Source organism: Oncorhynchus tshawytscha, linkage group LG01, assembly GCF_018296145.1.
Source record: "Oncorhynchus tshawytscha isolate Ot180627B linkage group LG01, Otsh_v2.0, whole genome shotgun sequence".
Taxonomy (NCBI): domain Eukaryota; kingdom Metazoa; phylum Chordata; class Actinopteri; order Salmoniformes; family Salmonidae; genus Oncorhynchus; species Oncorhynchus tshawytscha.
The window spans coordinates 92,407,329-92,433,962 of record NC_056429.1 but is presented as its reverse complement, the minus strand read 5'-3'; the positions used below and the strand labels follow the sequence as shown (position 1 = coordinate 92,433,962).

Here is a 26,634-nt window from a genome sequence, read left to right as displayed (position 1 = left end):
AAAAACGTTTGGTAGGTTAACAAATCTGAGTTTGCTGTACAACCTTATGTCACATTTTTGGTAGGTCTGCTCATTCTCATTTCCTGTTTTAAGTGGGGCTATGAAAAGTTGTGCCCCTGCTTGTTTTAATCCAGTTTTTTGCCAAAACGAGAAATATGAGTTATTTGGAACCCCAAGAGGCACACATTTTGTTTTTTACCCTATCACTACTCAGCTGATTCAAAAAATTAACTAAACTTAAATGATCTGAATCAGCTGTGTAGTGCTAGGGCAAAAAACAAAATATGCACCCCTTGGGGTGTCGAGGAAACACTGTAGTAGGCCTATGAATTAGCAAAATCACACATGCTCGTGATCTCCCTCCCCACTTTTCCTATCTGCATAAACTGGTGGCTGGGGTAATGGTGCGTTCATGACAACTTGGAACTCGGAACTATTAATATCTACGACCTTCGACATCCGTGCGTTCATGCAAAGTGGGTACTCTGGAAAAAAACTATTTCCGATTGGTAATCGTACTCGTAAATAAAATTCGGAAAGTCGCCCATCCTCCTAGAGCTCCTACCTCCCCGAGCTGAAGATTAATAACGTCACGAGGTCGTTTTTTTTCGAGTTCCAAGTTGTCTTGAACGAAACTTAAATTCCGTATTCTTGCCACTAGTTTCATACTAGCCTACGTCGCTGATATCACCAGGAGAACGCAGTGTCATGGTCACTCTATTATTCCCATTCTACCAGCTATAATAACCTAATGGAAAAATTAGAGAGGTTACGAGGTAAGATTAAATGTAGCCTATATTGTTCAAACATTTCAGACAGAAATAGCCTACAAAAAATCGGCTTTCACATCATCCCTGTTAAAGTCAAACTTTGGGGGTGGGATGATTGCGTATGTGTCGTGTGTGACATAACTGTATTTAGGTTGCTAGTGCTTTTTCTTTTTTACGTTATAGAATTTGACTTGACTTCATTCCGCTATCTCCTTGCGATTCGCAACTTAGTTTCGAGTATGTGGTCGTCGCGAATGTCGTGGCTACAAGCTATATGTTTGGTGCTTTAATGCTGTTTTGGTGATGCACACCGTGATACAGGTCACGCAAAGCTTGAGGTCCTCTACGATGAGCCTAGTGCAGCCTACCGATTTTCACAAAGCTTTTGTATTTCTTAACTGTGTATCAATTATTTTTTTTAGTAAACCGAGGGAGGCATTTGTACGATTACGTTATTTGTACGAATACTATTTATAGTTCATTTACAGGTGTGTTTTGTCAATAGGACATTTCTAAACTGTTATCTGCTTGTCAATGCGTGGTATAGTATGGGGATAGATGAGGCATGTTTTTGGCATGTTTTAGTGGCAGCGTGACAGTAAATAGAATTTTGTCAGGCATGTAGGCAAGTCATGCATTCAGAAACGTGGTAAATACTTGTATTTATTTATTTTATTTTGCACATTGTATTTGAATGAACATGCCAATCCAAGAGGTGAATGAACCTGTGCATCATCTGCATGTAGCATATGGCATAATCATCTACTTTCTTCTCTCTTTTCCCTTGTATTCTGTGTCTGACAGGTAATCTGAGAGTGGAAATATCTTCAGATTGTGTTTCCCAGCTGATGAGGACTGGCTGAGGATGATTAAGATGACGCATATACAGGGGACACCCCAGCAGTGTCAGGGGCTGCAGGGACCTCTGTGATTGTTGACCCTACCTCATCCCTGATCTCCCCAGCTCTGCAGGGGCTCACCATGGCCACTCGGAGGACACCCTTGGTCCAAACCAGCTTGGTCAAAGACTTTAACCACTTCATTACCTGCTACCTGTGCAGAGGTTACCTGATCAAACCCACCACGGTCACTGAGTGCCTGCACACATGTAAGACACACATCCTGTACTTCTCCACCTGTCTTTCAATTCATGGGCTTTATTGGCATTGGAAACATACACTGCTCAAAAAAATAAAGGGAACACTAATACAACACATCCTAGATCTGAATGAATGAAATATTCTTATTAAATACTTTTTTTCTTTACATAGTTGACTGTGCTGACAACAAAATCTCACAAATTATCAATGGAAATCAAATGTATCAACCCATGGAGGTCTGGATTTGGAGTCACACTCAAAATTAAAGTGGAAAACCACACTACAGGCTGATCCAACTTTGATGTAATGTCCTTAAAACAAGTCAAAATGAGGCTCAGTAGTGCGTGTGGCATCCACGTGCCTGTATGACCTCCCTACAACGCCTGGGTATGCTCCTGATGAGGTGGCAGATGGTCTCTTGAGGGATCTCATCCCAGACCTGGACTAAAGCATCCGCCAACTCCTGGACAGTCTGTGGTGCAACGTGGCGTTGGTGGATGGAGCGAGACATGATGTCCCAGATGTGCTCAATTGGATTCAGGTCTGGGGAACGGGCGGGCCAGTCCATAGCATCAATGCCTTCCTCTTGCAGGAACTGCTGACCCACTCCAGCCACATGAGGTCTAGTACTGTCTTGCATTAGGAGGAACCCAAGGCCAACCGCACCAGAATATGATCTCACAAGGGGTCTGAGGATCTCATCTCGGTACCTAATGGCAGTCAGGCTACCTCAGAGGTAACACAGGCTGTGCGGCCCCCCCAAAGAAATGCCACCCCACACCATGACTGACCCACCGCCAAACCGGTCATGCTGGAGGATGTTGCAGGCAGCAGAATGTTCTCCACAGCGTCTCCAGACTCTGTCACATGTGCTCAGTGTGAACCTGCTTTCATCTGTGAAGAGCACAGGGCGCCAGTGGTGAATTTGCCAATCTTGGTGTTCTCTGGCAAATGCCAAACTTTTTTTATTTTTTATTTTACCTTTATTTAACTAGGCAAGTCAGTTAAGAACAAATTCTTTTTTTCAATGACGGCCTAGGAACAGTGGTCAAATTTAAAATATTCTAATTTTCTATTGCTTCCTTCCTTCTATGTCCTCTCAATCCATCCTCTCCCAAAGACTCTAAGCATCTTACATTATGTAATAGGATTTTTCTTGTTTTCCAGTTTGTAAGAGCTGCATCATCCAGCACTTTGAAGACAGTAATGACTGTCCCAAATGTGGCATTCAAGTCCACGAAACGAACCCTCTAGAGATGCTAAGGTACGACACAACCCCCACCTGTGGACGTCGGGCCCTCATACCACCCTCATGGAGTCTGTTTCTGACCGTTTGAGCAGACACATGCACATTTGTGGCCTGCTGGAACTGCCTGTTCAGGGGCAGAACGACAGATTTGTACCTTGTCATCTCGGGGGTTTGAACTTGCAACCTTCCGGTTACTAGTCCAACGCTCTAACCACTAGGCTAACTTCCTGCACTGTGTTGGGCTGTAAGCACAACCCCCACCTGTGGACGTCGGGCCCTCATACCACCCTCATGGAGTCTGTTTCTGACCGTTTGAGCAGACACATGCACATTTGTGGCCTGCTGGAGGTAATTTTGCAGGGCTCTGGCAGTGCTCCTCCTTGCACAAAGGCGGAAGTAGCGGTCCTGCTGCTGGGTTGTTGCCCTCCTACGGCCTCCTCCACGTCTCCTGATGTACTGGCCTGTCTCCTGGTAGCGCCTCCATCGTTTGGACACTATGCTGACAGACACAGCAAACCTTCTTGCCACAGCTCGCATTGATGTTCCATCCTGGATGAGCTGCACTACCTGAGCCACTTATGTGGGTTGTAGACTCCGTCTCATGCTACCACTAGAGTGAAAGCACCGCCAGCATTCAAAAGTAGCCAAAACATCAGCCAGGAAGCATAGGAACTGAGAAGTGGTCTGTGGTCACCACCTGCAGAACCACTCCTTTATTGGGGGTGTCTTGCTAATTGCCTATAATTTACACCTGTTGTCTATTCCATTTGCACAACAGCATGTGAAATTTATTGTCAATCAGTGTTGCTTCCTAAGTGGACAGTTTGATTTCACAGAAGTGTGATTGACTTGGAGTTACATTGTGTTGTTTAAGTGTTCCCTTTATTTTTTGGAGCAGTGTATGTTAACATTGCGAAAGCAAGTGAAATAGATAATAAATAATACAAATTTACAGAAAACATTACACTCACAGAAGTTCCAAAAGAATAAAGACATGTCATATTTTGTGTGTGTAACAATGTGAAAAAAAAATATGGGTTGAATTTACAATGGTGTTTGTTCTTCACTGGTTGCCCTCTTCTTGTGGCAACAGGTCACAAATCTTGCTGCTGTGATGGAACACTAGTATTTCACCCAGTATATGTGGGAGTTTATCAAAATTGGGTTTGTTTTCAAATTCTTTGTGGCTCTGTGTAATCTGGGGGAAATATGTCTCTCTAATATTGTTGTACATGTGGCATGAGGTTAGGAAGTGCAGCTCAGTGTCCACCTCCATTTTGTGCGCAGTGTGCACATAGCCTGCCTTCTCTTGATAGGCCACCGTAGTCAGACCTGGCTTTCTCAAAAGCAAGGCTATGCTTACTGAGTCTGTACATAGTCAAAGCTTTCCTTAAGCTTGGGCATTCTGCCACGGTGTACTCTCTGTTTAGGGCCAAGTAGCATTCTAGTTTGCTCTGTTTTTTTTGTTAATTCTTTCCAATGTGTCAAGTAATTTATCTTTTTGTTTTCTCATGATTTGGTTGTGTCTAATTGTGTTTCTGTCCTGGGGCTCTGTGGGGTATGTTTGTGAACAGAGCCCCTAGGACCAGCTTGCTTAGGGGTCTCTTCTCCAGGTTCATCTCACTGTAGGTAATGGCTTTGTTATGGAAGGTTTGGGAATCGCTTCCTTTTAGGTGGTTGTAGAATTTAACGGCTCTTTTCTGGATTTTGATAATTATAGGGTATGGGCCAAATTCTGCTCTGCATGTATTATTTGGTGTTTTACGTTGTACACTGAGGATATTTTTGCAGACTTCTGCATGCAGAGTCTCAATATGGGGTTTGTCCCATTTTGTGAATTCTTGGTTGATGAGCGGACCCCAGACCTCAATTATAAAGGGCAATGGGTTCTATAACTGATTCAAGTATTTTATAACTGATTCAAGTATTTTATTCCAGATCCTAATTGGTATGTCGAATTTGATGTTTCTTTTGATGGCATAGATGGCCCTTCTTTCCTCGTCTCTCAGCTTGTTCACAGCTTTGTGGAAGTTACCTTGGCCTAAATATCAACGCCAAAGGTATGTTTTTTTTTTGGGTTTTTTTTTTTTTGACTTCAGATTCTAGTAGGGTGAGGCCGGGAGCTGCAGACTGTTCTAGTGCCCTCGCCAATTCGTTGATATATATGTTGAAGAGGGTTGGTCTTAAGTTGCATCCCTGTGTCACCCCATAGTTCTGTGGAAAAAATGTTTGATTTTTGCCCATTTTAACCTCCCACTTGTTTGTGTACATGGATTTTATAATGTTTGTTTTTCCCCCAGTACCACTTTCCATCAATTTGTATAGCAGACCCTCATGTCAAATTGAGCCAAAGGCTTTTTTGAAATTAACAAAGCATGAGAAGACTTTGCCTTTGTTTTGGTTTGTTTGTTTGTCATTTAGGGTGTGCAGGTTGAAGACGTGGTCTGTCGTACGGTAATTTGGTAAAAAGCCAATTTGACATTTGCTCAGTACATTGTTTTCACTGAGGAAATGTACGAGTCTGCCGTTAATGATAATACAGATGATTTCCCCAAGGTTGCTGATGTATATCCCACAGTAGTTATTGGGGTTAAATGTGTCTCAACTTTTGTGGATTGGGTTGATCAGTTCTTAGTTCCAAATATCAGGGAAGATGCCAGAGCTAAGGGTGATGTTAGAGTTTTAAAATAGCCAATTGTGTTTTGTTGTGTGTATATTTTCATTGAGGATACCATCAACACCACAGGCTTTTTGGGTTGGAGGGCTTGTATTTTGTCCTGTAGTTCATTCAAATGTAATTTGATAATGCTGTGGGTTCTGGTAGTCTTTTTAATAGTTGATTCTCATATTTTGTATTTGATCATGCATATGTTTTTGTTATTTGTTCTCTGTTATAGGGCCACAAAGATTGGAGAAGTGGTTTACCCATACATCTCCATTTTGGATAGATAATTCTTCATGTTGATTATTAAGTTACATTGAGAATTTCTGACGTGCTGTTCCTTCTTTTTCCATAGTGTTATGTCTGTGTTGTTTTAGTGATTCACCATAGTGAATGTGTAGACTTAGGTTTTCTGGGTCTCTTATGTTTTTGGTTGGATAGTTCTCTTTCTTTCTTTAGGTTTTTGCATTCTTCATCAAACCATTTGTCATTGTTAATTTTCTTTGGTTTTCTGTTTCATTTTTTTTTATTTGATAGGGAAGCTGAGAGGTCAAATATTCAGTTTAGATTTTCTTCTGCCTAGTTTACACCTTCGCTATTACAGGAACGTTTTGTCCAGGAAGTTGTCTAAAAGGGATTGAATTTGTTGCCTAATTGTTTTTTGGTAGGTTTCCTTCCGTCTATAGCATTTCTTAATATTATTTCTCTGCTCAGTTTTCTTTTCACTGTATTAATTTGAACCCTGCTGTGCAGCAGGAAATGTGTATTCAAGGTTTAAAAAGGGTTCTAAACTTAATTTCCACTAACGTGTATCAAAAATGTATCAACCTCTACTAAAATGTCCATTAATTATCATCCACCTAATAATTCATATGCTGCATTTTCCTGCTGTGAGGAAACTGGTCAAATTTAAAATATTCTAATTTTCTATTGCTTCCTTCCTTCTATGTCCTCTCAGTCCATCCTCTCCCAAAGACTCTAAGCATCTTACATTATGTAATAGGATTTTTCTTGTTTTCCAGTTTGTAAGAGCTGCATCATCCAGCACTTTGAAGACAGTAATGACTGTCCCAAATGTGGCATTCAAGTCCACGAAACAAACCCTCTAGAGATGCTAAGGTACGACACATACAAACATAGTCCTCCAAACATTTAGCCTTCACTTTGCTTTGAATACTGCGAGTGCACTGTCAACACAAACCACTGCTTCCTCTTTATCTTTACCCTTCCTCTCACATCTTCACTGATCCTCTCCTTCTTCTGAGGTTGGACAATACTCTTGAGGAAATCATTTTCAAGCTTGTGCCTGGATTACGAGAAAGTGAGTTCTCATCAACTAGGAAAAACCAAGATATATTTCTTAATGATATCCCAGTCAGTCAATCATTTCAGTCACTCTTTGGAGAGTCATTAGATGTAGTGGGACTGAAATGACCTTGTATATCCTCTTTTCTTTATGATTGTGTGTGTTGACCAGAAGAGGGACAGCAGGAGATTGATTTCTGGAGGAAGAATAAGTCAAAAGAAAATTCACAAGGTATGGGATTAGTCTCAATTAAGGTCACTCTTACAAATTGTGCTGGGTCTTACTGTAAAATGTAATAAGTATGTTATTTGACATTAGTAGAGTAAATCATGTATACTCTGAACAAAAATATAAATGCAACATCAAATTTGATTTGAATTCAACCTTACTGTGAAATGTTAAGAAATAATTTACTAAAGAATAAAAAGTAACATAGGAAAATACCAAGGCTATATACAGGGGGCACCACTACTGAGCCAGATTTCAGATTTCACTGCGTTCATATAAGGAAGTGTGTCAATTGAAATAAATGAATTAGGCCATAATCTATGGATTTCACATTACTGAGAATACAGATATGCATTGGTTGGACACATATCTTTAAAAAAAAAAGTAGGGGCTTGGATCAAAAAACCACTCAGTATCTGGTGTGACCACTATTTGCCTCATGCAGCACAACACATCTCCTTCGCATAGAGTTGATCAGGCTGTTAATTGTGTCCTGTGGAATGTTGTCCCACTCTTCTTCAATGACTGTGTGAAGTTGCTGGATTTTGGCAGGAATTGGAACACAATCTCCTACACGTTGATCCAGAGCATCCCAAACATGCTCAATGGGTGACAGGTCTGGTGGTGTGTATGCAGGCCCTGGAAGAACTGGGAGATTTTCATCTTCCAGGAATTGTGCACAGATCCATGTGACATTGGGCTGTGCACTATCATGCTGAAACATGAGGTGATGGCGGCGGATGAATGGCATGACAATGGGCCTCAGGATCTCGTCACGGTATCTGCATTCAAATTGCCATTGATAATATACAATTGTGTTCGTTGTCCGTAGCTTACGCCTGCCTACCATAACCCCACTGCCTCCATGGGGCACTCTGTTCACAATGTTGACATCAGCAAACCGGTCGCCCACATGATGCAATACACGTGGTCTGCTGTTGTGAGGCCGGTTCGACATACTGCCAAATTCTGTAAAATGACAGTACCTTCCATGTTTTCGGGGAGTCTCCCACATGCCTTTTTGGCGAACACCAAACATGTTTACTTATTTTTTTTCTTTAAGCAATGGCTTTTTCTGGCCATTCTTCCGTAAAGCCCAGCTCTGTGTAGTGTACAGCTTATAGTGGTCCTATGGACAGATACTCCAATCTCCGCTGTGGAGCTTTGCAGCTCCTTCAGGGTTATCTTTGGTCTCTTTGTTGCCTCTGATTAATGCCCTCCTTGCCTGGTCCATGAGTTTTGGTGGGTGGCTCTCTCTTTGCAGGTTTGTTGTGGTGCCATATTCTTTCCATTTTTTAATATTGGATTTAATGGTGCTCCGTGGGATGTTCAAAGTTTTGGATTTTTTTATAACCCAACCCTGATCCGTACGTCTCCACAACTTTGTCCCTGACCTGTTTGGAGCGCTCCTTGGTTGTCGTGGTGCCCCTTGCTTAGTGGTGTTGTAGACTCTGGGGCCTTTCAGAACAGGTGTGTGTGTATATATATTGAGAACATGTGACACTTAGATTGCACACGTGGACTTTATTTAACTAATTTTGTGACTTCTGAAGGTAATTAGTTGCACCAGATCTTATTTCGGGGCTTCATAGCAAAGGGGGTGATTACATATGCATGCAAAACGTTTCAGTTTTTTATTTTGTTGAAGTTATCATTTTCATTTCACTTCACTAGTTTGGACTATTTTGTGTATGTCCATTACATGAAATCCAAATAAAAATCTATTTAAATTACAGGTTGTAATGCAACAAAATAGGAAAATCGCCAAGGCAGGATGAATACTTTTTCAAGGCACTGTGTATGTACAGTTAATGTGGGTTTGGGTTGTTCAATAATACGAGGCTGTAATGTGGTGTATATTTTTGTTCAGTGTGTGTATACTGTATATACAATGACTTCGGAAAGTATTCAGACTCCTTGACTTTTTCCACATTTTGTTAGGTTACAGCCTTATTCTTAAAAAATAAAGGCCTATGTATGTAAATAAGGTATTTCTGTTTTTTTAATATATTTTTTAAATATATACATTTCTAACAGTTTCTAAAATCCAGTTTTTTGCTTTTTCATTAATTGGTGTGCAGATTTCTGAGAATGATTTATTTATTTTATTTATCTTTGTTATGTAACAGCCATAATATAATGTGGAAAAGGTGAAGGGTCTGAATACTTTCCAAATACACTGTGTATATATATATTGTACATTACTTCTCTCTGCCCTGATTGCTAGTGTGATCTCCTAAAATCACCTGTGCTCTGCTATCCCACAGGAGACGGCCTTGGGTCGAAGAAGCTTGGGCTCAGTGATGAGGATGATGATGAAGATGACCAGGATTACCACAGGAGCGACCCCCAGATAGCCATCTGCCTCGACTGTCTCCACAACAATGGCTATGCTGCAGACAACACAGTGAAGGTATGTGTGAATCGTTTTCCTCTTCCCATGAGTGTTTCTTTCAATATGCTCAGGTGACCAGTTCTGGTATTCTGTACTCTGTGTTCTATCTGAATGTAACTTGGCCATCCTTCTGTTATTCACCCCAGTGTTTAATGAAGAAGTTCATTCATTGCTCTAGTCGAGTCACGGTGGGAACCATCAAGAAGTTTCTCAGTCTAAAGTTAAAGCTTTCTAGCTCTTGTGAGGTAAGACCGCTACTACTGTTTTTATATTATAATGTACAGTAACTTCACTTTTATTTTGATGATGGGTTTAGAAAAGGGAATAATGTAAATAACGTGCCTTTTGTGTTTCCTTGCGCATGTGTGCGCTTTGTTTTGTGTGTCCAGGGTCATCTGGCAATTCTGGCAAATGCCAGATGGGCTGGACCATTTTTTTTTAGTTGGGTGGGCTGGTTAGAGTTGATATATATATAATTATTATTATAACGTACAATGCATTCATGAAGTATTCAGACCCCTTCCCTTTTTCCACATTTTGTTACGTTACATCCTTATTCTAAAATGGATTAAATATTGTTTTTTCTCAGCAATCTACACACAATATCCTATCATGGCAAAGCGAAAACAGAAATACCTTATTTACTTAAGTATTCAGCCCCTTTACTATGAGACTTGAAATTGAGCTCGTGCTGTTTCCATTGATCAGCCTTGAAATGTTTATCCAACTTGATTGGAGTACACCCGTGGTAAATTCAATTGATTGCACATGATTTGGAAAGGCACACACCTGTCTATGTAAGTTCCCAGCCTCCCGAGTGGCCCAGCGGTCTAAGGTCTACAGATCCGGATTCGATTCCGGGCTGTGAGCGACCGAGAGACCCATGAGACGGCACAGAATTGGCCCAGCGTCGTCCAGGTTAGGGGAGGGTTTGGGTGGCTAGGATGTCCTTGTCCCATTGCGCTCTAGCAACTCCTTGTGTTGAGGCCGGACGCATGGGCGCTGACTTCAGTCGTCAGCTGTACGGTGTGTTCTCCAACACATTGGTGCGGCTGGCTTCCGGGTTGAGCGGCAGTGTGTCAAGAAGCAGTGCGGCTTGGCAGGGTCGTGTTTCGGAGGACGCATGGATCTCGACCTTCGCCTCTCCAGAGTCCGTACGGCAGTTGCAGCAATGGGACAAGACTGTAACTACCAATTGGATATCACAAAATTGGGAAGAAAAGGGGGTAAAAAGTACCATTAAAAAATTGATAAATAGATAGATATAGTGCATGTCAGAGTAAAAACCAAGCTATTAAGTCAAAGGAATTATATGTAGAGCTTGGAGAGAGGATTAAGTTGAGGCACAGATCTGGGGAAGGGTACCCCCCCAAAAGAATTCAGCATTTTTGGTCCCCAGGAACATCGTGGCCTCCCATCTTAAATGGAAGGTGTCTGGAACCACCAAGACTCTTACTAGAGCTGGCCACCTGGCCATAATGAACCTCAAGGAGGTGAACAAGAACCTGATGGTCACTCTGACAGAGCTCCAGAGTTCCTCTGTGGAGAAGGGAGAACCTTCCAGAAAGACAACCATCTCTGTAGCATTCTGCCAATCAGGCCTTTATGGTACAGTGGCCATACAGAAGCCACTCCTCAGTAAAAGGCACATGACAACCCGCTTGTAGTTTGCTAAAAGGCACCTAATGACCATGAGCAACAAGATTCTCTGGTCTGATGGAACCAAGATGGAACTTTTTTGCCTGAATGCCAAGTGTCACGTCTGGAGGAAATATGGCACCATCCCTACAGTGAAGCATGGTGGTGGCCGCATCATGCTGTGGGGATGTTTTTCAGTGGCATGTACTGGGAGACTAGCCAGGATCGAGGCAACGATGAACGTAACAAAGTACAGAGGGATCCTTGATGAAAGCCTACCCCAGAGTGCTCAGGACCTCAGACTGGGGCAAAGGTTCACCTTCCAACAGGACAACAACCCTAAGCAAACAGCCAAGACAACGCAGAAGGGGCTTCGGGACAAATATCTGAACGGTCCTTGAGTGGCCCAGCCAGGCCCTGGACTTGAACCTGATCTAACATCTCTGGAGAGACCTGAAGATATCTGTGCAGCAACGTTCCCCATCCAACCTGACAGAGCTTGAGAGGATCTGCAGAGAGGAATGGGGGAAACTCCCCAAATACACGTGTGCCAAGCTTCTAGCGTCATACCCAAGAAGACTTGAGGCTGTAATCTTTGCCAAAGGTGCTTCAACAAAGTACTTAGTAAAGGGTCTGAATACTTATGTAAATGTGTTATTTCCATTTTATTTGATTAATTGGCAAACATTTCTAAAAACCCATTTTTGCTTTGTCATTATGGGGTATTGCGTGTAGATTGATAAAGGAAAAAAACAGCTCAATTTTAGGATGAGCCTGTAACAGTACAACATGTGGAAAAAGGAGTCTGAATACTTTTCGAAGGCATTGTACATGGTTTAAGCAGACATGCACACAGAACAAGAATAAGCACAGTGACCGCAGAGAAGATGCTGAGGAGACAGCTGGACAGCACAACAAAATGGCTAGAGCAGAGGCCCTGTTATAGTGGTGAGTTGGATTATAGTGGTGAGTTGGATCTCCAGACAGAGGAACAGTTATAGTGCTGAGTTGTAATCCAGGCAGAGGAACAGTTATAGTGGTGAGTTGGATCTCCAGACAGAGGAACAGTTATAGTGCTGAGTTGTAATCTCCAGACAGAGGAATAGTTATAGTGCTGAGTTGTAATCTCCAGACAGAGGAACAGTTATAGTGCTGAGTTGTAATCTCCAGACAGAGGAACAGTTGTAGTGCTGAGTTGTAATCTTATAGTGCTGAGTTGTAATCTCCAGACAGAGGAACAGTTATAGTGCTGAGTTGTAATCTCCAGACAGAGGAACAGTTATAGTGCTGAGTTGTAATCTCCATCTTATAGTGCTGAGTTGTAATCTCCAGACAGAGGAACAGTTATAGTGCTGAGTTGTAATCTCCAGACAGAGGAACAGTTATAGTGCTGAGTTGTAATCTCCAGACAGAGGAACAGTTATAGTGCTGAGTTGTAATCTCCAGTCAGAGGAACAGTTATAGTGCTGAGTTGTAATCTCCAGACAGAGGAACAGTTATAGTGGTGAGTTGGATCTCCAGACAGAGGAACAGTTATAGTGGTGAGTTGGATCTCCAGACAGAGGAACAGTTATAGTGGTGAGTTGAGAGGACCATGTCTCACCAGTCACTGGTACAGAAATGGTTGAGAAACGCTGTACTGTACTGCCAATGTTATGTGTCAGCACTACTGCCTGTGTCTACGTAGGGTCAGGGTGTATGTGTGGGGATGGGGCGTATGTATTAATGGTGACCTGTTGGTGGGGTGGGGGCGTGTGCGGTGATATGGGCTGGTGAGAATAAAATACCAGAGCCGAATTCTTGTCCCAGTCCGCCCCTGTGTGTGTCCTCTCTCCCCAGCTGGATGTGCTGTGTAATGGGGAGATCATGGGGAAGGACCACACTCTGGAGTTCATCTACATGACCCGCTGGAGGCTGCACAGTGACCACGTGAGTCTGTTATGTCATTCCTTCCTGTTCTTTTCTCCACACTCCCCCTATCTCATCCAGTTCTTAGGTAACCTCTGTACTTCTCAATGCCCGGTTATTGATCATGTTCTTTCTGGCATGTCCTGACATCTTCCACACCCACCCAAATTCCCAATACACCATGTCCATGTAAAGTATGACATCATAAATCTACAGTATAAACATCATGGGATTGTGTTATGTCATTTGCTGCCCCTTCCCTGCCCTCCGACCAGCTGTTTTTACCTTCCCTGTCCTCTGACCAGCTGTCTTTACCTTCCCTGCCCTCCGACCAGCTATCTTTACCTTCCCTGCCCTCTGACTAGCTGTCTTTGCCCTCTGACCAGCTATCTTTACCTTCCTTGCCCTCTGACCCTCCCTGCCCTCCGAGCTGTCTTTACCCTCCCTGCCCTCCGACCAGCTGTCTTTACCTTCCCTGCCATCTGACCAGCTGTCTTTACCTTCCTTGTCCTCTGACCAGCTGTCTTTACCTTCCTTGTCCTCTGACCAGCTGTCTTTACCTTCCCTGCCCAGCTGTCTTTACCTTCCTTGCCCTCTGACCAGCTGTCTTTACCTTGGCATGTTCAGCTTTAGTTTGTCTGTCTTGTTAGACAACTGTCATTACCAAGGTCCAATCCCCCCCCATGCCTGACATGTGGGCAACTGGACATGGGGGCCAACTGCATATGGGGGACATGGTGGGGAACTGGACATACTGGGGGGTGGACATGGGGCAGTGGTGGAAAAAGTATGTAAGAGCTGTATATCCAAAAAGCAAAACAGCCAGACCTTTTATTTGGTTTGAGCTTGAGTTTTTCTGAAAGGTAACAGTCTTACGGATGCAAGAAGTGCTCAGATAAAAAAATGTGGATTCTCAAATAGGCAACACTTGAAAATACATATCATACAGACAAAATATATTTATGCCTTAATGAAGGAATATAAACAGTAATCGCAAGCAGTTACGATCAGTCACTTTGCTTTAGACTGAACATCCTGTAGAAATTTATAGAACCCTATACATAAAAAAAAATGTAGATGATGAGCTCATCACAATTACATGTATAGAACTGCACACAACCTCACTGTAGAAATATGAGGACATCACCACTGATTACTTGAAGTTAAAGAATTTATGGTTAATCTTCAGTAAAAACTGGTTTTCAATGTTTCTGGAATCCAGCCTTGCTCTCCTGGGGCTGAAAACAAGTCCTGCAATGCTGAACAGCCTTTCACAGGCAGCTGACGCAGGTACGGGTGTGTTTAACCTCAGAGACAGGACACGGGGGGGGACTGGCGGGCGGGGGGACTGGCCATGTCCTCACAACATCTAAATGACAGCCTTCTGTTCCCTGTACCATTTCAGCTAATTATACTACTTCTCAATGCCTTGATGGTGAATGGCTACCATATAAACACTTAGAAATAAATCCAGACAGTGTTTTATAGATGCATATTGAGCAAGCCCCTAGGAAACATCAATTGCAGTAAAGTATGGACTGACTGCAGTTAGTTCAGAGAGAAATCATAAAAGCATTACTCAATGCTCTGCATCTGAATGTCCAATGCTGCCTCCTGTCTTGTTTCAACTGTCAGCCTTAGGGATCTGGGATGGTTCACAGGAAAGTGTGTTCTCCTTAAAACACCATCCAGGAAAACTTTGGCTTGAAGTCTGTTGAAAGGGGCAATTCTGTCTCGTGGCATCCATTCATGTGAAATATGGGCCGTTTAATATGGAATTGCAAAGCTCATTAGTTAAATACGCTCTGCTTGTCAGCATCTACTAGGCTATTTACTTTTGCAAGTTGTCTTTTGAATAAACTTGAAGGTAACTGAGAATACACAACACTAATGTCTCTTTCTACATTCTCCTCAGAGATATCCCATGGTCCTGGAGTACAGGCCACGAATAGACTTTGGCTGAACGAAGCCCTGGAAGCCTTCATAGACAAACAAAGCAAGGACTGGATGTACATGCAGCCACGGCCAGGAACTCTGTCCTTCCAAACCTTTCTGAACTTCTCTACATTTGACCATTTGTTTTTTCTTTCTCATTCTGTTTCATTTAGTTGTGACCTTCGTTGTTGGAACATTCTGTGACCTTCGTTGTTGGAACATTCTGTGACCTTCGTTGTTGGAACATTCTGTGACCTTCGTTGTTGGAACATTCTGTGTCCTTCGTTGTTGGAACATTCTGTGACCTTCGTTGTTGGAACATTCTGTGTCCTTCGTTGTTGGAACATTCTGTGTCCTTCGTTGTTGGAACATTCTGTGTCCTTCGTTGTTGGAACATTCTGTGTCCTTCGTTGTTGGAACATTCTGTGCTTGTGGCCAAAGTGATCTTCAAGACAAGTAACTAAAGACAAGCTTAGCTGAAACATGGGTGTATGAATATATCAAAGTTGTATTTACTCCCAACTCCAAGGGCTTCCACCCAATGCCTGACTAAAACATGTTTTATGTCTTTTATAAATGCACATAACATATCCACAGATTTGCCCACCATCAATCAATTAGGGAAATTTGCCTGTGACAGGGCACCTTAATAATGTTGTCAACAAGTTTCAAAGAGTCTAAACCGAAGCCCATTCGTCTTCATTCTGTTCCATGCTCAGTTAATAACCAGTCTGACAAGCTGCTGAAATCTACAAACGCTCTCTGGCAGAGGCTGGGCAACCTGCAGGATTGGGAGAGAAACATTAAGCCTCTCTCTCTCTTTCTCTGTCACACACACTCAACCCATACTGCGGTGTGATTACCCTGGCTCCTGCCAATCTCAGACTTGTGCTAATAGCTTTTTTGGCACTGTTCTGAGTGAGGAGGTATTACATTTCAGTTTTTCAGATTGATCATAGTATGTTTAGACTAGAGATCTACTATCTTACATGTTTTTAAAGGCAAACTAATGGTGTGTACATTTCATATTGTTACTAGACCTTTGATCTAAATGTGTTTTATGAAATAGATGACATTACAACATGAGAGTAAGATATATATGTATTATGGATCTTGGATATATTTGATCAAAGAACAGCTTTGTGCACTGTAAGAGCTGGTTGGCCATAAAACTTATTGTATTAACGTTGAGGTGTACTGAAGTGGTCTCTTTCAGAGTAATTCAGTATAGAGTATACGGTATCTGTTTCCTTACCTAGTCATCTCATGTTTAGCCTTTTCATCTATGTTCATAGGATTATATGTGAAGAACATGGAGGTGAAGACAAGCTGTCCATCTGCTGAAAAATAGGATGCATTTTTGGAAACATGTACATATTCTTATGGTTAATGTTTTATGCTGCGTAGAATATATTTTTGAAATGTACTGCCTCTGAATCATTCTTGAGAGAGAGCTGTGAAGAAAAATAGTTCATATCTGTACTTGATTTATAATTATTATTCATGAATAAATTCAATGTTTTGTATTCTACCTACTGTCTTGATTTAAAGCTACAATCTGTACCTTTTTGGACAACCTGACCAAGTTCACATTGACAGATTTATAACTCACATGTCTTTCTCATTGAAAGCAAGTCTAAGAAGCGGTAGATCTGCTTTAGGTGCGCTATTTCTATGCTTCACATTCCTACATTTAATTTTTGCCTTTTACTTTTGATTTTGTCCACCAGCTTCAAACAGCTGAAGATGCAATATTTCACAGTGGTTTAGATGGTATAATGAAATGATTGTTCTCTACACAATTACTGCTTGGTTTGACATGAACTGAAATTATGCAAACCAGGAAATGGTGTATGAATTTCTTAAATTTCCATTGAGAGTTTCTGGTTTGCTCGGGCTTTGGGCCTGTTGTCAGGATAAAGGACTGATGCTTTCACCAATACTCATGTTTATGTCCTTGTTGAATTAGCAACTTGTCATATCTAATCTAGTATTCTGTTTCCTCCTATGAACACCTTGAAAGTATGTTTTATAGGTTTATTACAAAGTGCTCCTGCCCAAACTAGGGAACCCCTTCCTGGTCGGTCCAGTTGGAAAGACTACGATTTACCTGGTTTGTTTGTCTGGCTGGACAGGCAGGAGGATAGTGTTTCTAGATCAGGGATGGGCCCACTTTCCCCGTCCCTAGAAAACACAGCTGATTTAAACTAATTGCTTTCTAAACTGAAGATCATGATTAGTTGATTAGTCCGGTGTGATAAATGGGGCTGGAGCAAAAGTGTGACAATTAGGCACCTAATCCATGATTTGTTCTGGATGTTGTTGCTGACAACACTATTAGTCTCCGGTTGGTAGACTTGTCATCAGGAGAGTGTCATTGCATTCTGAGATGAGTTTGAGAACGGTTTCTTTCTTGCCTATATTAATTGGAATCCAAGTAGGACATCTGTTTAGGACATCTCTTGACATCTGTTTAGTGTTCAGTTGGATTTATATCTGACAACTTAATTTTCTCTCTCTCGTCAGCTGTCCGTGTCGTACTTCCTGCTCATCAGGGAGCTTTATGGTCAGAAAATACTGTATACATGTATCTAGGCCAAAGTTCCCTACCGGCTTCAAACTGTACTTTTTGTACATTCACTCTCTCATGCCAGCGGGAATTTGGGTCTGGAGGATATAGGGAACATTATATTTGCACCATTGTGTAAAGATGTCTCAAGGGTCCTAAAACCCCTCAATACCTTGTGTAATTTTGTTTGTGACTGGGATACATGAAGCATAATTAAGATGCTCTGTTTATTTAATCTTTATTTAACTAGGCAAGTCAGTTAAGAACAAATCTTATTTTCAATACGGCCTAGGAACAGTGGGTTAACTGCCTGTTCAGGGGCAGAACGACAGATTTGTACCTTGTCAGCTCGGGGATTTGAACTTGCAACCTTCCGGTTACTAGTCCAACGCTCTAACCACTAGGCTACCCTGCCGCCCTGTGACATCCGCATTTAACTGACAACCTGACGACAGTTGAGTTCATCATTTGGATGAAACTTGTGTGATCCCGTGAAGCCCAGTGCTTCAAGGCATCTCTGATAAAATGTTATACTGTATACAGCTCCTCTCCTATATTTCTGAGTAGGTACATTTTAGGCAATGAGTTGCGTGGGACTTATTTACTGAGTAAACATTGACACTGCAATGTTCCGTCACAAACACACATGTTCTGGAAAGAAGACGATTGTCTTAACATGAACGAGAACTCTCCATAATAACAGTGGCTCTTGTCCTTTGTCACGCCCTGACCGTAGATTGCTTTGTATGTTTATATTTTCAGTTTGGTCAGGGTGTGATGTGGGTGGGTATTCTATGTCTGTATTTCTATGTGTTTGGCCTGGTATGGTTCCCAATCAGAGGCAGCTGTCAATCGTTGTCTCTGATTGAGAACCATACTTAGGCAGCCTGGTTTTTCCCTTGAGTTGTGGGTAGTTGTTTTCTGTCTCTGTACCAGACAGGACTATTTTGTTTGTTACGTTTTGTTCAAGTGTTCAGTGTAATTAAAACGCTGCACCTTGGTCCTCTCCTTCTTCCACCAACGACAACCGTTACATCCTTCTCCATTTTGATTTGTTCATTGTGCAGAGATGTTAATATTTATCATGTAAATTAAACATGAAGTAAAATGATTATATTTAAGATCAATACATTCACACTGTTTTTGATCAGTTGCTATATCGTGTTTTAACAGATGAGAGAAGAAACGTGCAGCTAATTTGATAGGTCAACACAGAATTCAAGATAAATAAATAGCAGAATGAGTTGTTGAATACGCCTGTCAAGAGAAACTGTTGGAGTAGCACAGAGAGGCAAATTAGTAGCCATCACTTTAAAGGTGCTTAGTTATTTTTGGACCGATATGGAGTGTTGGGCATGTTTGGATGTCTAGTTGTGGTCCTGGCTGGTCAACGATGTCTAGTTGGGTTGCCTTGTGATCCTGGCTGGTCAACAATGTCTAGGTGGGTTGCCTTGTTGTGGTCCTGGCTGGTCAACAATGTCTAGTTGGGTTGCCTTGTGATCCTGGCTGGTCAACAATGTCTAGGTGGGTTGCCTTGTTGTGGTCCTGGCTGGTCAACGATGTCTAGTTGGGTTGCCTTGTGATCCGGGCTGGTCAACAATTTCTAGTTGGGATCCTGGCTGGTCAACTGTCTTGAGTGGATTGCTCTGTTGCACCATCTTTCCCTGCTATGGTTACGTGATTCTTTTGTCACACATACACTCGGTCTGTACAGATGAATCTATCAGACAAAATGGAGAGAAATGTAGGTGTGTTTTATCTCACATTAAGAAGGATCTATGTGAAAGATATGTATTAAATGTTCAGCCACTTCTATCTGTGGTGCAACACTGCTAATCTTGGCTTCATCCAATGGACCATAACTACCAATGACATGTCATTCTACCCTTTATACTACCCATCTATCAACACAGTTACCATCTCATGTTATGATCTCAATCTGCCTTTAATCATAAGGTCACGTGTTTGGCTACCGTTCTGACACGTCATCATCAGCCAAAAGTTAGTATCTTATTAGGAGTCGACGATGGTACAGTCCTCACAGCAACTCAGCCCACGGTGGTACAGTCCTCACAGCAACTCAGCCCACGGTGGTACAGTCCGCACAGCAACTCAGCCCACGGTGGTACAGTCATCACATCAACTCAGCCCACGGTGGTACAGTCATCACAGCAACTCAGCCCACGGTGGTACAGTCCTCACAGCAACTCAGCCCACGGTGGTACAGTCATCACAGCAACTCAGCCCACGGTGGTACAGTCCTCACAGCAACTCAGCCCACGGTGGTACAGTCCTCACAGCAACTCAGCCCACGGTGGTACAGTCCTCACAGCAACTCAGCCCATGGTGGTACAGTCCTCACAGCAACTCAGCCCACGGTGGTACAGTCCTCACAGCAACTCAGCTCACGGTGGTACAGTCCTCACAGCAACTCAGCCCACGGTGGTACAGTCCTCACAGCAACTCAGCCCACGGTGGTACAGTCATCACAGCAACTCAGCCCACGGTGGTACAGTCATCACAGCAACTCAGCCCACGGTGGTACAGTCCTCACAGCAACTCAGCCCACTGTGGTACAGTCCTCACAGCAACTCAGCCCACGGTGGTACAGTCCTCACAGCAACTGGTAGCCTCAGCCAACAGCAGCAGTCCTCACAGGGGCGGCAGGTAGCCTAGTGATTAGTGTTGAACTTGTAACCGAAAGGTTGCAAGATCGAATCCCTGAGCTGAAAATGGTTTGTTCTGCCCATGAACAAGGCAGTTAACTCCTTGGCTGTCATTGAAAATAAGAATTTGTTCTTAACTGACTTGCCTAGTTTAAATAAAGGTTAAAAAAATACAAATCAACTCTAAGCCCACTGTGGTACACTCCTCACAGCAACTCTAAATACAGAGCTAGTAACAGCAGTGACTGTCACTAACACTTTGATTGCTGACCTCGCCTGAGGATGACTTCACCCTGTGTAGCAAGTACTCCATATGTCTGCCTTAGGTGATGTCATCACATGTTGTACAGTACGATATACAGTACCAGTCACGTTTGGACACACCTAATTTAAGGGTTTTTCTGTATTTGTACTATTTTCTACATTGTAGAATGATAGTCAAGACATCAAAACTATGAAATAACACATGGAATCATGTAGTAACCAAAAAAGTGTTAAACAAATCAAAATATATTTTAGATTATTCAAAGTAGCCACTTTGCCTTGATGACAGATTTGCACACTATTGGCATTCACTCAACCAGCTTGTCTTGAAGGATTTCCCACATATGCTGAGCGCTTGTTGGCTGCTTTCCTTCAATCTACGGTCTAGCTCATCCCAAACCATCTCAATTGAGTTGAGGTCGGGTAATTGTGGAGGCCAGGTCATCTGATGCAGCACTCCATCACTTTCTTTCTTGGTCAAATAGCCCTTACACAGCCTGGAGGTGTGTTGTGTCATTGTCCTGTTGAAAAACAAATGATTGTCCCAATAAGCGCAAATCAGACGGGATGGCGTATCGCTGCAGAATGCTGTGGTAGCCATGCTGGTTAAGTGTGCCTTGAATTCTAAATAAATCACCAGCAAAGAACACCATCACACCTCCTCCACACTTGCGGAAATCAACCATTCACCTACTCTGCATCTCAAAAACACACGGTGGTTGGAACCAAACATTTCAAATTTGGTCTCATCAGTCCAAAGGACAGATTTCCTCCAGTCTAATGTCCATTACTCGTATTCCTTGGCCCAAGCAAGTCTCGTCTTATTATTGGTATCCTTTAGTAGTGGTTTCTTTGCAACAGTTTGACCATGAAGGCCTGATTCATACAGTCTCCTCTGAACAGTTGATGTTGAGATGTGTCTGTTACTTGAACTCTGAAGCATTTATTTGGGCTGCAATTTCTGAGGCTGGTAACTCTAATGAACTTACCCTCTGCAGCAGAGGTAACTCTGGGTCTTCCATTTGTGGCGGTCCTCATGAGAGCCAGTTTCATCATAGCTCTTGATGGTTTTTGAGACTGCACTTGAAGAAACATTCCAAGTTCTTTAAATTTTCCGTGTTGACGGACCTTCATGTCTTAAAGTAAGGACGGACTGTCGTTTCTCTTTGCTTATTTGTGCTGTTCTTGCCGTAATATGGACTTAGCCTTATTTGGTAAAATACTATCTTCTGTATACTACCTTGTCACAACACAACAGATTGGCTCAAACACATTAAGAAGGAAAGAACTTCAACAAATTAACTTTTAACAAGGCAGACCTGTTAATTGATATGCATTCCAGGTGACTACCTCAAATCAAATCAAATCAAATTTTATTTGTCACATACACATGGTTAGCAGATGTTAATGCGAGTGTAGCGAAATGCTTGTGCTTCTAGTTCCGACAATGCAGTAATAACGAACAAGTAATCTAACTAACAATTCCAAAAAACTACTGTCTTATACACAGTGTAAGGGGATAAAGAATATGTACATAAGGATATATGAATGAGTGATGGTACAGAGCAGCATAGGCAAGATACAGTAGATGATATCGAGTACAGTATATACATATGAGATGAGTATGTAAACCAAGTGGCATAGTTAAAGTGGCTAGTGATACATGTATTACATAAGGATGCAGTCGATGATATAGAGTACAGTATCTACGTATGCATATGAGATGAATAATGTAGGGTAAGTAACATTATATAAGGTAGCATTGTTTAAAGTGGCTAGTGATATATTTACATCATTTCCCATCAATTCCCATTATTAAAGTGGCTGGAGTAGAGTCAGTGTCATTGACAGTGTGTTGGCAGTAGCCACTCAATGTTAGTGGTGGCTGTTTAACAGTCTGATGGCCTTGAGATAGAAGCTGTTTTTCAGTCTCTCGGTCCCAGCTTTGATGCACCTGTACTGACCTCGCTTTCTGGATGACAGCGGGGTGAACAGGCAGTGGCTCGGGTGGTTGATGTCCTTGATGATCTTTATGGCCTTCCTGTAGCATCGGGTGGTGTAGGTGTCCTGGAGGGCAGGTAGTTTGCCTCCAGTGATGCGTTGTGCAGACCTCACTACCCTCTGGAGAGCCTTACGGTTGAGGGCGGTGCAGTTGCCATACCAGGCGGTGATACAGCCCGCCAGGATGCTCTCGATTGTGCATCTGTAGAAGTTTGTGAGTGCTTTTGGTGACAAGCCGAATTTCTTCAGCCTCCTGAGGTTGAAGAGGCGCTGCTGCGCCTTCCTCACGATGCTGTCTGTGTGAGTGGACCAATTCAGTTTGTCTGTGATGTGTATGCCGAGGAACTTAAAACTTGCTACCCTCTCCACTACTGTTCCATCGATGTGGATGGGGGTGTTCCCTCTGCTGTTTCCTGAAGTCCACAATCATCTCCTTAGTTTTGTTGACGTTGAGTGTGAGGTTATTTTCCTGACACCACACTCCGAGGGCCCTCACCTCCTCCCTGTAGGCCGTCTCGTCGTTGTTGGTAATCAAGCCTACCACTGTTGTGTCGTCCGCAAACTTGATGATTGAGTTGGAGGCGTGCGTGGCCACGCAGTCGTGGGTGAACAGGGAGTACAGGAGAGGGCTCAGAACGCACCCTTGTGGGGCCCCAGTGTTGAGGATCAGCGGGGAGGAGATGTTGTTGCCTACCCTCACCACCTGGGGGCGGCCCGTCAGGAAGTCCAGTACCCAGTTGCACAGGGGCGGGGTCGAGACCCAGGGTCTCGAGCTTGATGACGAGCTTGGAGGGTACTATGGTGTTGAATGCCAAGCTGTAGTCGATGAACAGCATTCTCACATAGGTATTCCTCTTGTCCAGATGGGTTAGGGCAGTGTGCAGTGTGGTTGAGATTGCATCGTCTGTGGACCTATTTGGGCGGTAAGCAAATTGGAGTGGGTCTAGGGTGTCAGGTAGGGTGGAGGTGATATGGTCCTTGACTAGTCTCTCAAAGCACTTCATGATGACGGATGTGAGTGCTACGGGCGGTAGTCGTTTAGCTCAGTTACCTTAGCTTTCTTGGGAACAGGAACAATGGTGGCCCTCTTGAAGCATGTGGGAACAGCAGACTGGTATAGGGATTGATTGAATATGTCCGTAAACACACCGGCCAGCTGGTCTGCGCATGCTCTGAGGGCGCGGCTGGGGATGCCGTCTGGGCCTGCAGCCTTGCGAGGGTTAACACGTTTAAATGTCTTACTCACTTCGGCTGCAGTGAAGGAGAGAACGCATGTTTTCGTTGCAGGCCGTGTCAGTGGCACTGTATTGTCCTCAAAGCGGGCAAAAAAGTTATTTCGTCTGCCTGGGAGCAAGACATCCTGGTCCGTGACTGGGCTGGGTTTCTTCCTGTAGTCCTCACGAAGCTGGTTGAGAGAATGCCAAGAGTGTGCAAAAGCTGTCATCAAGGCAAAGCCTGGCTACTTTGTTGGTTACTACATAATTCCATATATCTTATTTCATGGTTTTGATGTCTTCACTATTATTCTACAATAAAGAAAAACCCTTGAATGAGTAGGTGTGTCCAAACGTTTGACTGGTACTGTACATCTTTTCCCCCAAACAGTACCCCATAAAAGTCCTTGACTACTTCTTTAATTCCCTCTGAATACGTTTAGAAAAAACACCAATCTTTAGTCTTTAACCCCATAATTACACCTCCCTTGCTAACTATTTTCTTAAAGGACCTTGGCCACTTCCCCCCTTCTTCTAGTTCCCTCTGTTTACTTCCTTTCTTTTATGCTCTGCTAAAAATGAAATTTCTCTCTTTACCTCCTTTATTTATTTCGTTAAAATCAAGGCCTTGTTAAGTTTAAACACAGTTCCAGTCGCCTCTGCAGTCCCACCATGCGGCGTCTGTCTTTTTCCTCTCTGAAGAAGGTCCTCGTCTTACCCTTCACCATTTTCCACCACTGTGCTTGTGTGTCAAAAGAGTCCTGTAATGTCTGCTGCTGGCTGAACTGCACCATGTACTGGCTAACTAGTCTTAGACGATGAGAAAGGGAGCAGTTCAGTTTCCAGGGCCCTCTTCCGAAAGTCACACCCGAAGTCAGTGAAAGGGTACACGTCAGCATTATGTGATCTGAGAAGAAGCAAGGGTTATTCTAGCATCAGTTGGGGGGCTGTCATGGGTAAACAGATAGTCGATAGAAAGGCTCTGGTGCCGTCCCCACTGGTCCAGATGAAGCCCTCTTCTCTTGGATGCAGGGATTTGAAACAGTCAGTCATTTGAAAATCCTTGCACAACCCACCCACAACTGAAGGATTCCTCCCTACCATCTGGGACTGCAGGTCTTCTGAATGTGTGCACCGGTCATTCTTGTCATTCAAACCATAAACATTTAGCACATTAAAATCCCTCTCTATAAAAGGTCAATTTAGCTTAAAGAGCACACCCACCAACCACCACTGTACCTGACTTTACCACCACCTGTGGTGTCTCTCTCATCAAGGGGTACTGGCTTTAAAACAGTTTAATAGGGGTTACTCTGGACACTCAGAGGGGTGCTGGCTTTTTCCCTCTCTTGCTCCGGGTAAGGGAAGGTGGCAGGGAAAGGAGGTTCAAAGTCAGCCTTAAAAAGAAAGCTTGGTTGGGGGAGTTAGTCTTCCTCCCGCCCTCTGAGCTCTCCCCCCCACTTTACCTTTTTCCCCCTCCACCTATTCAGGGTCAGAGAGCTCCTCAGCATGGAGAGGGTGCTTCTTGTGCTCTCTTCACTTTTGCCCTCCAACACCATCTCCATACTGTTGGACCCGTTTGGGGAGGTCTCGCTCATCGATTTTGCAAGGCCGTCTTTCTTGGCCCCTTCTCCTTCAGGGGTCACTTTAGTCTGGAGCGGGGGGATTGGGGTGGGGATCTCCCCCCCACACACTTTCTTCCACCACCGCACCTTCTGCACCCTCCACAACAACAACCTCCTCTGCAACCACATTTTCCACCTCTGCAGCAACTTCCGTTCCCCTCACATGGCTGGGTGGGACCGCTCTCCACAGAGGTGGCACGCCCCTCCATTTCTGCACTCCTCGTAGCAGTGTCCCACCTCCCAGCACTTCATGCAGACCACTTTGTCACAAGCCTCTGCTAGGTGGCCATGTTCATTACATTTCCATCACAGCTTGCGCTGGCCCTGGTAATAAACATGGCACCTGTTCTCCCCGAGGACTATGGTGGACATGATGGCTTTCAACCCACCATAGCCCTTGGGATCCGCTCTCTGCTGGACAGTGACCCTCCAGGTCCCCGTACTGATTCCATCTGGATTCTTCACCTGGGTCAGGGATCCCTGGATCCTTCATCTGGGTCAGGGACCACTTCACGTTGCAGTCCTTGCCCAGCCACACAGCAAAGTCCTCCGGTTGTGTGGTCTCATTGTATTTACGGACAATAACCGTTTTAATGTTATTTGCCTGTCAGCTTTGTCACCTCAGACATTTCTGTGAGGGACCTCTGGGTATTCAGGGCATTCTGGAGTTTCCCCCAGAACTCCCTCAGGTACTGGCACCAAAGCCTTCGCAAAAGGGGAGGCCAAGATGCAGTTCGGCAGGTAAGAACAGTTACTACACTGGATCATAGAAGTGATACCTACAATAGGTTTGGAGAAAGGTTGTACGTCTTGGGAAAGACTGTTCTGGTCGTGGGTACAAAAAAAACTGATGTCGACATTTGAATATTTCTAAACATGGGAAATAACTACTTTGACTGTAATAAAGTACAGAAGTATTACCTTCAACAGTCACTTGGTAATCCATTGCCCAATCAGAAAGGAGAGAGAACTTTTCTGATATAAATTCCAATTTAAAGCAACGTTGAGAAAAAATAACCCATAAAGTACGTGTGGGGATCAAATGTTGCTTCAATATCACAAACAATAGCCGGCTGGAACGCTTCAGACCAAAACACAGATTAC

At 43.4% G+C, this 26,634-nt stretch overlaps 1 protein-coding gene across 7 annotated transcripts; it reads left to right on the top strand.

Moving 5' to 3' along the window:
- Window positions 1-464: 464 nt before the first annotated feature.
- On the top strand, window positions 465-16,717 carry LOC112260066 (polycomb group RING finger protein 5-B). Of its 7 annotated transcripts, none has more exons than XR_006084151.1 (10): window positions 465-776; window positions 1,575-1,878; window positions 3,038-3,134; window positions 7,047-7,102; window positions 7,259-7,318; window positions 9,583-9,728; window positions 9,857-9,955; window positions 12,193-12,296; window positions 13,188-13,277; window positions 15,172-15,192. XR_006084151.1 is itself a non-coding variant. In XM_042327331.1 (9 exons), the coding sequence occupies exons 2-9, from the start codon at window positions 1,752-1,754 to the stop codon at window positions 14,539-14,541; spliced, it is 738 nt and encodes a 245-aa protein (XP_042183265.1). In that variant the 5' UTR covers window positions 469-776; window positions 1,575-1,751; the 3' UTR covers window positions 14,542-14,576. The 7 variants fall into 7 exon arrangements, 5 of the variants coding, with proteins under 5 accessions (XP_042183265.1, XP_042183279.1, XP_042183276.1 ...); XR_006084152.1 differs by having other exon boundaries at window positions 12,205-12,296; window positions 15,172-15,191; XM_042327331.1 differs by lacking the exons at window positions 12,193-12,296; window positions 15,172-15,192 and adding an exon at window positions 14,479-14,576 and having other exon boundaries at window positions 469-776.
- The last annotated feature ends 9,917 nt before the right edge of the window (window positions 16,718-26,634 follow it).

Excerpts from the sequence above, each read along its gene's own strand:
- LOC112260066 (XM_042327331.1), top strand. The coding sequence starts at position 1,752 with ATGGCCACTCGGAGGACACCCTTGGTCCAAACCAGCTTGGTCAAAGAC. Across the intron at positions 9,729-9,856 it reads CTGCAGACAACACAGTGAAG|TGTTTAATGAAGAAGTTCAT; the intron begins GTATGTGTGAAT and ends TATTCACCCCAG. Across the intron at positions 9,956-13,187 it reads AGCTTTCTAGCTCTTGTGAG|CTGGATGTGCTGTGTAATGG; the intron begins GTAAGACCGCTA and ends CTCTCTCCCCAG.